The sequence below is a fragment of the Caenorhabditis remanei genome, chromosome IV (genome assembly GCF_010183535.1).
Source record: "Caenorhabditis remanei strain PX506 chromosome IV, whole genome shotgun sequence".
Classification (NCBI taxonomy): Eukaryota; Metazoa; Nematoda; class Chromadorea; order Rhabditida; family Rhabditidae; genus Caenorhabditis; species Caenorhabditis remanei.
Window position 1 is genome coordinate 24,851,267 of NC_071331.1, and position 11,261 is coordinate 24,862,527.

Consider the following 11,261-nt stretch of genomic DNA (forward strand, 5'->3'; position numbering starts at 1 on the left):
TTCAAGTTGTCTTGAATACCTGGAAGCAATTTGGATCGATTAGAAACTTGCGACCCTCTGAAAACTCTGGTAAGTGTTATGGACTGTTGGTTACTGTAACTGGGGATGGTCGTGGAGTTGTAGAACGTGACATCCACCATTGGAGAGCTAAGAAACCGCTGATTTCAAATATATAATCAGTTTTTAGCCTCGAGGTCTGGTATTCGAGAAAAAAAGGTCGAAATTTGGCGCACCTATTCGCAGCGGTGTATCTCAGTTCACAAAGGAAATATCAAAATGGTGCTAACTGACAAAATATAGCTTAATATTTGTAGAATATTTCTTCAGTTAAAAACATTTTCATATCTTTAAAGACAGCCGTGATATCATGCTCCAAACATTAGCCTGCTAACATATGAAATAAGTCGGCAGCGTGGTGTCGGCGTTTAAGTCAAAAATAGGTTTTGAGTGGGGAAAAAATGGGGTTTTTGAATTAAAAACGGTAAAAAGGACTCAATTTATATTTTTAAAATTAAAAAAACTACCAATTTTTAGAATGAATGTAGTAATATTCACCAAAAAGTTGAACTTTTTCTTCCACCCCATGCCACACCAAAAAAAAAACTTTCACCTCGTTTTCCTCAAATACCAGACCTCCAGGAAAAAAATTGAATATATATTTGGAATCAGTGTTTTCTCAGCTTTCTAATGGTATAGGTCAAGTCCTATAACTCCTTGTCATTTTGAGGTAAAACACGTTTGTATCGTACTGTTATAGGTATATTTGGAATAAAAACCGATAAATTGTTCTGTACGTTCTCCCAATCAATTTTTACAACCTTTGCCTAATATTGTTGCACTCTTAAATATGTCGATGTGAGATAGATCCGATTAGATCTCAAATTTGTTGTGTAATAGGCTTCCTCTTCACCCAAAAGAACGCAACACAAGGAAGCGATCGGTTGCGTCAACGCTTACCGCTACGATCAAGTTTTTTGTCTTGTGTTTAGAGAGATGGAAAAAGAGATACCTGCCACTTGCAGGTAAAAGAAGATGGGCGGAGTCTCGATAGTATAAAAGGAAATGTGGCGGACGTTGGAATTCAGTGCCAACATGGACCTCGAACAACGTATCAAGGCTTACCGCTTCGTTGCCTACTCGGCAGTCGCTTTCTCCGTCGTTGCCGTTATTTCGGTAGGTTTCATTTTCTAAAATTGATTTTTGATAATCTTAAATTATTATCCAATTTAGGTATGCGTCACCCTCCCAATGGTGTACAACTACGTGCACCATGTCAAGAGAACGATGCACTCTGAGATCAACTTCTGCAAGGGATCCGCCAAGGATATCTGGTCAGAGGTCAACCACTTGAAGGCTATCCCAGCCGGAAACCGTACCGCCCGTCAAGCCGGTTATGATGCTGGAGTCTCCGGAGGATCCGCCTCTGCCGGAGGATGCGACGCTTGCTGTCTTCCAGGAGCCGCTGGACCAGCCGGAACCCCAGGAAAGCCAGGACGTCCAGGAAAGCCAGGAGCACCAGGACTTCCAGGAAACCCAGGACGCCCACCACAGCAACCATGTGAGCCAGTCACCCCACCACCATGCAAGCCATGCCCAGCCGGACCAGCCGGACCACCAGGACCACCAGGACCAGCCGGAGACGCCGGATCCAACGGAAACCCAGGAGCCCCAGGAAACGACGGACAACCAGGAGCCCCAGGAAACAAGGGACCATCTGGACCAAACGGAAACCCAGGAGCTCCAGGAGCCCCAGGACAACCAGGACAAGACGCTCCATCTGAGCCAATCACCCCAGGAGCACCAGGACCAGCTGGACCAGCCGGACCACAAGGACCACCAGGAGCCCCAGGACAACCAGGACACGACGGACAACCAGGAGCCCCAGGACCAAAGGGACCAAATGGAAATCCAGGAGCCCCAGGAGCCGACGGAAACCCAGGAGCCCCAGGACAAGCTGGAACTCCAGGAGGTGCCGGAGAGAAGGGAATCTGTCCAAAATACTGCGCCATCGACGGAGGAGTCTTCTTCGAGGACGGAACTCGCCGTTAAGCGATTTTGCACTCTTTTCAATCTTTCAAATAAATATTTCATCATTCAACTTTGCGTTTTATCATTACACCAACAGAAATAGAACAACACTCAGCGAATTACGTTTCCAAAAATTGCGAAAACCACTAAAAATCGGCTGAAAACCGATTTACAAAAATTTCTGAAAAATTTAATTGTACTTCAAGAGTATAATTATTAGAACCGTCTTGTTTTGCAGATTTCAAAAATACATTTATCCTTGCGCAAATCCCAAACCTCACCGAGTTACAACAATTTTTATGTTTTCGTGTCGAGACCCAAATTTTCCAAAATTTTGAAATTTTCAAGAAGGCAGGCATGATTATATTTTTCTGAACCGCAAAATTGCGCTGATTTCAAATATATTAAAATTTATCAGTTTTAAACAAATTTGACCAAGTTATAACTGAAAATGTAAATTTCAGATTTTCAAAATTTTTCGAAATTTTTCATTGCATATCACGAGTATAATAATTTGAACCGTCTTGTTTTGCTGATTTTAAAACTATATTCATTTTTGCGCTAGCCCCAAAACTCGCGGAGTTGCATCAGTTTTTATGTTTTCGTGTCGAGACCTAAATTTTCCAAATTTTTGGAATTTTGAAGAATATAGGCATGATTATAATTTTCTAAACCGCAAAGTTACGCTGATTTCAAAGTTATCAAAATTTATCAGTTTTGAACAAAACGTGACCAAGTTATAACAGAAAATGTATCACTTTTCGATACCTATTGCAAAATTTTCTCTTTTTGTTTGTTATGACTAACCGTACGCATATACACCACTTTCGCTATCTGGAAAAAAAGCTGTTCAAATAAAGTGCATAATTGTGTCATCCGAATGGGAAATGACTATAGAATGCGCGCATAAACCCACCAAAATAATAAATGGTATATACAATATATATGGGAAATGCAAACCCCCCACATCATTTCTATTTTTGACTGACAGTAACACGAGATGCAGAATATATTTTTTGCTACACTTATTTTTCTCAACTTTGCCACTGAAACTCAATGTTCTATAAAAATTGAGAATGAACTACTGTCGCTGAAATTCAAAAGACAACTGTATTTGTGTGGAGTTCAGCCATATCAGTATTATTCGACTAGTCGTGAGTTCTATTGCAAAAACCTTGCAAAAATCACGTGCAATTTTTTTGATTTCTAAATTTTTGGACTCCTGAGGTTGTTAGCTTTCATTTGATATCAATATCGACTAATTTTGGTCAAATTTGAAAATTTCGAGGTCGCGCGGCGCGTGTCGCGTTGCGGTTCGAAAAATTGAAGTGATTGGAAATAGGTCGATATGGGTATCAAATGAAAGCTACTGACCTAAAGAATGCAAAAATCACAATAGAAAACTGTTCGGACGACATCCGTAAAAAATAGTATCTGTTTAAATTTTTTAATAGCTTACTATTAGCCAGCTTAGCTAGCCCGCCTAATACTTTAAAATCTCGTGCAATCTTCTCGATTTTTAAATTTTTGAACTCCTGAGGTTGTTAGCTTTCATTTGATACTAATGTCGACTAGTTTTGGTCAGGTTTGAAATTTTCGATTCTAAAATTGAAGTGATCGGAAACAGGTCGATATAGGTATCAAATGAAAGCTACTGACCTGAAAAATGCAAAAATCACAATATCAAACGATTTTTTGCGAACTTTCCTTCAGAATGCCCAACGTCCCAATCTTGTCCAAACGGTGGCATATTCATGAATGTCCCGTGCACTCAATCGTACCAATGTACTCCATATTACTCTGGAGTGTCTTCGTGTATCAGTGGATTCTGTTGCACATCTCCCAATTCTCCGAATAACCCGATTCCAATCACAACTACGACTACTACTCGAGCGCCCGGTGGATTCGGTTAGTAGCGATGTTATTAACAGGACACACTTCTTACAACCGCGCTCTAGCGAAACCTCAAGAAAATTGTGTGCGAAATTGAGAGACACAGAGAAAAAGAGACATTTCAGTGCAGCGCAGTTGTAACAACTGTGCCAAGCCAATATGTTTCTTTTCAAAACTTTCTTATCAGGTGTCTGCCCATCTGGTCAACTATCAGAAGTTCGTTGCACAACACGTGGCCAGTGCGCATCCGGACAAACCTGTATTGGAGGACTGTGCTGTACAATAACAGGAAATGAATGGAATGGTATGTAAAGTAGACGGAAAGGGGGGGGGGATTGAATAGAAAAAGCAAATGGGATGTGACGATACATATTGGAAAAGAAACAAAGTTGATTGAATTCTATTGGAAACCAACTAAATCTTATGGAACTATATATTTTCTACTTGCTAGAGAAGGTCATGGAGTTATGGTATTTGACCTATACCATTGGAAAGCTGAGTAGACGCTGATTCCAAATATATAATCAGTTTTTACCCTTGAGCTTTGGAAAAAAATTTTCAAAAACTAGTCACCGTGGGCAAAAAAGTTAGTTGCTTTAGGGCTTAATTTGATGGTTTAGAATGAAGAAACAATAGAAAATCACTGAAGAAGTAAAAATGGATTCGTGGTCTAGAAAACCAAATTTTGAGAAAACTCGGCCACACTCAATTTTTGCTGTTTTTGAGGTTGTTTTAAGCCATTTTTTGACAATACATGGAAACGAATAAAGCGTCCCGAGCTCAAAAACGTCCAAAAATGCCAAAAAGTCACAAAATAAAAAAATGTAAAAAGATCCGTATCTACGAATTCAAAAATTAAACATTTCAAAACAAATAGGTGACTATTTTTCTACTTATAAGCATATTCTATTCATTGAAATTGTAGTTCAGTCAAGAATTCATTTTCAAAAAAAAAAAACTTCAACTTCAGATGAATCTAATATTACTAACAGGCTCTGGATTTGCTTAGTAATAACGTTTTCTTAGGAAAATGTTGGTTATAAAAACAATTTTTTGTCATTATTTTCAATTTCAACCTCATTTTTCTTGAAAACCAGACGTCGCGGGTGAAAACTGAATATATATTTGGAATCAACATTTTCTCAGCTTTCCAATCATATAGCCCACGTCTCATGACTCCAAATTGCCTTTATGACACAGAAATTTTCAGAAAACTTGGGGTCTAAATCCCGGAAAACTCTATTTCATTGTTTCTTTTTTCCAGTTGCCTGTGGAGGTCTGCCAGCTCTGAACTCGTGTGACTTCACATCCAGATGCACATCTCTCTCGCAAGTATGCACTTCCTCCAACTATTGCTGTGAATGTCCATACGGTCAGGCATACGGTACTTGTGGGAATGTAAGTTTTCCTCGACGTATTGCTTTTTGGCGTAATGACTTCATGATTCCATCTTTAAGGGTATTTGTCCAACTGGGTTCACATGCCAAGCAAATGGAAACTGTTGTCCAGTTTGTCCAAATAATCAACAACCGTTCGGAAGTTGTGTATCGGGACAATGTGGTGGTGGACGGACTTGTCGGAGTGGAAATATCTGTTGTTGAGTTACAGTAAGATATAAAATTTTGGCTTTTTCAATGGAAAATGACCAGAGGGTGTTACGGTATCAGTGATTGTCCCATCCCGCCTCTTAAAATGACCATAACTCTCTAGGGAGTGTCCGTACAAAAAAGTTGTCAACTACAAAAATGAAGATCTACCTTGGTTCTGTATGGTCCATACAAAATCTTTATTTGTGCGACAATACAATACCGTAATACCCCCTTGGACACATTTCTACCTGAAAACAGCCAAATTATATATCTTACTGCAGGTCTTACTGTACATTCTGAAACTTTTTTCTTCATACTTAAAGAATACAAAATAATACCGATTTATTGATAAAAATGTACAGTTTTATATATGTTAGCTGAGTGACACAATTAACTTCTACATGCATGTACGTGTTATTTTTTGAATTTTCCGCCTGAATTGGAGATACCCGCGATAGGGAAAAGAAAATGAGGAGAGAAGAGGATAGAAGAAGCGTAGAAGACATCCACTGCTCATGTCTGACTTTTCTCGAAGCGATCAATCTAGAAATAGTTTCAGTTTTTTGGGGTGGTGATCTACTTAGGAAAAGGGAATGGAACATGCAAACTAAGCGGGATATAATGATAAAAACTGGATAAAAGAACAGAAACCACACAACTGAAGGAAAAAATATATAATAATCATGGAAGGAAAATGGGGGGTGTCCTTTTCAATTGAGGACAGAACTAACGAGAAGTTCGCCTTGACGACTCCAATCACAGAATAGATAATATCGGAGAAGCATTCGATACTTGTCAGAGAATAGCATGTAGACACAGATATTGCATGATGCATTGATTATTACCTGGAAAATTACTTTTTAGTTTCGAGATAGAGTACCGGTCAAAAGGTTTGGCCGTTTTCAGTTGAAAATGTCCAGAGGGGTTACAGTATCCCTTGATGGATCGTACAGATCAAGGATAGAGCTTCATTTTTGTAGTTGCCAACTTTTTTGTACGGACACTCCCTGGAGAGTTACGCATCGACAAAGTAATGTCTCTGACCAATTTCAGTGCAAAATAGTGCGATTTTTGAAGTGTCGTCTTAAAATGACCACAACTCTCTAGGGAGTGTCCGTACAAAAAAGTTGTCAACTACAAAAATGAAGCACTACCTTTGTTCTGTATGATCCATTAAAAATCGACGGCTCTATTCCAGTTTAAATGTCCTTTAAAAACTTGAACGTCCCAAAAAACACTTAGACGTCCTTTGAAACATTTAAACGTCCTTTCGGATCCCAAATATGCTCAAAAATGTTTAAACGTCCCAAAAAATATTTAGACGTCCCTTGAAGTCCCAAAATACAGGTCTGAAGATTTAGACGTCCCTTGAACACTTTCAGTGACTTTTAGTGTTGAAGGGACGTCTAAACATTTTTGGGACGTCTAAATGTTCTTTGGAACGTTTAAACACTTTTGAACATATTTTGGATCCGAAAGGACGTCTAAATGTTTTAAGGGACGTCTAAGTGTTTCAAGGGACGTCTAAGTGTTTTTGGGACGTTCAAAACTGGAATAGAGCCGACATTTTTCAATAAATCGTACAGATCAAAAATAGAGCTTCATTTTTGTAGTTGACAACTTTTTTGTACGGACACTCCCTAGAGAGTTACATATCGATAAAGTAATGTCTCTGACCAATTTCAGTGCAAAATAGAGAGATTTTTGAGCCGCCGCCTTGAAATAACCATAACTCTCTAGGGAGTGTCTGTACAAAAAAGTTGTCAACTACAAAAATGAAGCAATAGTTTTGATCTGTATGATTCATTAAAAATCAACTTGATGGGACAATCAGGTGATACCGTAACGCCCTTTCAAAGTTGAAGATTTTCAACTGAAAAAAGCCAAATTGTACATTTTCCTGCATGGCACTGTATATCTGTAAAATAGACTAACCAGTAAATTATTCAGCGTGACAAGAGTTTCATAAAGTTGTCCATACAATTCCATGTTCTCCACTACATTACAAACGAAGGCGAGTGTGTTACAGGAGATGAATAGGAGTACAATTGCGACGAGCATGATGGAAGTTTGACGCTCCTTTCGTTCGGCTTTCTTCGAGAATTCCTCACTTTCAGCACCACACTGGAAAAGACTCTTTTTGGGTTTTTTCATTGAAAATTAGGGTGAAATCGCTTAAAAATTTCTACAACATTTCGATATATATCAAGAGTATAATCATTGAACCCTCTTGTTTTGCTGATTCCAGAAATACATTTATCCTTTCAATTTTCATGTTTTCGTGGTGAGACCCAAATTTTCGAAATTTTTTAAATTTTTTAAAAGGTAGGCATGATTATACTTTTCTGAACCGCAAAATTACGCTGATTCCAAGTATCTTTAAATTTTCTGTTTTGAACAAAATCGCAGCAAGTTATAACAGAAAATGTGAGTTTCAGATTTTCGAAAATTTTCATTGAAACTCTCTAACTTTGTTCATTTTTGAACGGATTGTTCGCAATTTAGCTGTGCTTTCATTTATTTCATTAAATATACACTAATTGGTAATATAAACCCCTTCCAGTTGGTTTCACCCACCTGTGACACCATATGCATTCGTCTCGAACGTCTCACCGCTGACAACACCATCGAGTTGAGGGCGATCAACAGGGTGAACGGAACAACGTACATCACAACCGTATAAACCCATCCAAAAAATAATTGTTTGTACAAATGACTATTACGGAGAGCTGTTGGTTGAAGAGACGGCATGTAGTAGTCGATATTTGCACGGTAGCACACATTTGAGATGTGGACCTGAGAGGCGATAATTATTATTTTTAAGTCAAGACTATTTTTAGTAAAATTTACCTCAAAAAACCGGGTCGTATTGAAAATGACCGAAAACGTGAGTAGACCAATGATAAAAGTGGTCACCCGTTTTTTGGGGAGCCACTCCACCGATTTGTACGGATGGCAGACACCGATGTAACGATGGACTGAGACGCCGACTGTCATGAAGACACTGCATGTTTGTGCTGTCATCATAAGACCGTACATATACGGGGTGACTGAGTAGCTGGAAATAATGAAGAGTTTCAGACTAGAAGATGAATGCAAAAAAAACTGGAACAAAAAACAGAACAAAAAATAAAGATACGAACAAAAATGGTGTGCTAGGATAGGCCACTTTAGAGATATCGGACGTGGCCTATATCATTAGAAAGCTGGGAAAACGCTGATTCCAAATATATAATTATTTTTTGCCCTGGAGGCCTGTTAAACGAGAAAAACGGGGTCGAAGTTCTGAAAAATGACAAATTACTGCGGAAGAAATAATGATTCCGCAAGAATCTTCAGATTGTATAGGTTTCACCAGGAACCCGCAAAAAACTTTTTTATCGATTAAACATGGTAAATATACAAAAACTTTGGAAAAACCAATTAAAGTTCGAATTTCGCTTAAAATTCAATGCCGCTAGTTAAAAACTCATCGAATACCAGGCCTTGAGTACAAAAACTGAATATATATTTAGAATCAACGTTTTCCCAGCTTTCTAATGATATAGGCCACACCCCACAACTCCACAAACTTTTCTAGTTACAGTAGCCAACAGTATGAACATGCCTCAAACACCCAACACAACCGTTACCTGATATAATTCGCTCTCCACCATGTCAAATACTCGCCGAAACGTGGTAACGAGAGAACGAAGAACGCGGAGACCAGAATGAGAGTGTCAGAAGCGGAGAGCACTGCCAAGTACCAGTTGATCGATGAGCTCGACATGATTCGATGTGTGAAGATGCGCATTGATGTGACGTTTGCAAGGATTCCGAACATGATGACTGGCACGGCGACCAGGCCGAGTATTATTCTAGAAAACGTTAATGTCTTATAAGGAAAGTCTTTGGAGGCGATCAGCTGGAATCGGTAGGAATCAATTCAGATTGGCTGGGATCGGTTGAGACCGTCTTACAAGGGATGGAGACTTCAAACAATCTACAAATTTGGTGTCATAGGTACTTTCGACTATGTGGAATCCATTTGTGAAGTTAAAACCGGCTGAATGTCTCTGTGAGCCGAGTTATGAGCTCTTAAACTTTAAGCTTTTTCACATGGAATTGCGAGTCGGCAAAGCGTTCTCATTTTTCCAACTTACGAGCACAGGTGAACACATATGGAACTGCGCGGTGGCGTATCTGTTGTACGGAATGACATTTTTCGATTTCCGGAATCCAGAATCCGGAACCGGAATGACAAAAAACCCGGAGCTCCGGAATTACGGAATCCGGAATTCCGAATGATTCTATAAATTTGCAAGAGCAAGTCATTTTTTTGAGTGTTATTAATTATAAAAAATTATCTTCCGGATTCTGAAAATTGGAAACCGGAATTGAAATTTTCATTTTCCGGAATCCGGATTCCGGACAACTATGAAACCGCGCTTTGGGGTATTTGCGGAATTCCATGTGACAAAGCTTAAAGTTTGAGAGCTCATAACTCGGTTCGCAGAGACATTTGGTCCGTTTTGACTGCAGATATGGATTCCCCGTAGTCGAAAATACCTATAACCAAATTTATAGATAGTTTGAAAGCCGGGTATCTAAAGAATTCCCGAGTCAGACTCTTCACATAGAACTCACCTCTCTAACGGCTCATAACTTGAATATTCGGTATGACATGCACATGATACATTGAGTCCCTCGCAGAAATTAGTCTCCTGGATGAATTGTGAAGGATCAATAGTAGTGGTGGAGGCCATCAGGTCAGAGAGAACACCCATTGTGATATTGGACAGTGTTGAATTAACGTCTCCAGAAGGAGATGTGAAATTGGAGTTGGTGGGAGGCATGACTAGCGGCTTGACCTGACCTGGAAATTATATCAATTGTTTAGGGTATAAAAGACAAGGGGAGTGACGGAAAAGACTTCTCAAGAATCAAGAATTCTAGAAACCAAAGAAAACAAGCACACCTCTCGCCATGACAACCTTCTCACAAGAATGAATGAGAAAAAAAATTCCTAATAAGATTCGGGCGGAGCAAATCAGAAATACCAAGAAGAAGTAAATAATAGTGTTAGAAAGCGGAAAGCAACCGAATTATAGGTATATGTATAAAAATGTGTCTAAAATTAGTGGTGTTGGAGAAGAAAGAGAATGAAATTACGGGTGAAAAGAGTGGGAGGGGCAAAAGAGGAAGGAGAATGAGTTTTAACCGAAACACCTGCAAAGTATAAATAAGGAGAAGGGATACTATGACGTTATGGTTATTTGGACTTCAAAAAGCAACTGAAGTTACGGTATCTCCGAGGGAATTTTCTAGAAATCCAACAGAAAAGAAATGCGAAATAAGACGAGGAAGAAAACGTTGTTTGCAGATCTTCAGACATACAGTACTGGTCATAAAGAATGCGACTAGAGCAGTTTTTAGTTGAAAAAGGTCAACTTTGTGAATGTGTCACAGCCTCCCTGATTGTATCAAAATATTTTATTGTATAGATAGAGCTTCATTTTTGTAGTTGACGACTTTACGAGTGCACCCTAAGAAGTTACAGGCAGTGAAATTAAAACGCTTAAAAATCTCTCCTTTTAGCACTGAAAAGGGGCAAAAACTGCGAGAAATTACTTTGACCGCCTGTAACTTCTTAGGATGTGCTCGTACAAAAAAGTCATCAACTACAAAAATGAAGCTCTATTCGTGATCTATACACTCCATTGACAATCGATATTGTGATACGATCAGGGAGGCCGTGTCACAGTAACAAAG

General features: G+C 39.0%; 3 protein-coding genes across 3 annotated transcripts; 2 read left to right on the forward strand and 1 right to left on the reverse strand.

Moving 5' to 3' along the window:
* Window positions 1–1,062: 1,062 nt before the first annotated feature.
* GCK72_016162 (uncharacterized protein) lies at window positions 1,063–2,049 on the forward strand (the record flags this gene model as incomplete). Its single annotated transcript, XM_003094107.2, has 2 exons — window positions 1,063–1,173; window positions 1,231–2,049. The coding sequence occupies 2 exons, from the start codon at window positions 1,063–1,065 to the stop codon at window positions 2,047–2,049; spliced, it is 930 nt and encodes a 309-aa protein (XP_003094155.2).
* A 1,733-nt stretch (window positions 2,050–3,782) lies between these two features.
* GCK72_016163 (uncharacterized protein) lies at window positions 3,783–5,522 on the forward strand (the record flags this gene model as incomplete). The annotated part of the gene is made up of 4 exons (XM_053731359.1): window positions 3,783–3,936; window positions 4,109–4,225; window positions 5,186–5,319; window positions 5,379–5,522. The coding sequence occupies 4 exons, from the start codon at window positions 3,783–3,785 to the stop codon at window positions 5,520–5,522; spliced, it is 549 nt and encodes a 182-aa protein (XP_053586131.1).
* Window positions 5,523–6,220: 698 nt separating this feature from the next.
* On the reverse strand, window positions 6,221–10,345 carry GCK72_016164 (uncharacterized protein; the record flags this gene model as incomplete). The annotated part of the gene is made up of 6 exons (XM_053731360.1): window positions 6,221–6,355; window positions 7,446–7,634; window positions 8,088–8,306; window positions 8,361–8,568; window positions 9,143–9,367; window positions 10,137–10,345. The coding sequence occupies 6 exons, from the start codon at window positions 10,343–10,345 to the stop codon at window positions 6,221–6,223; spliced, it is 1,185 nt and encodes a 394-aa protein (XP_053586132.1).
* Window positions 10,346–11,261: the final 916 nt, after the last annotated feature.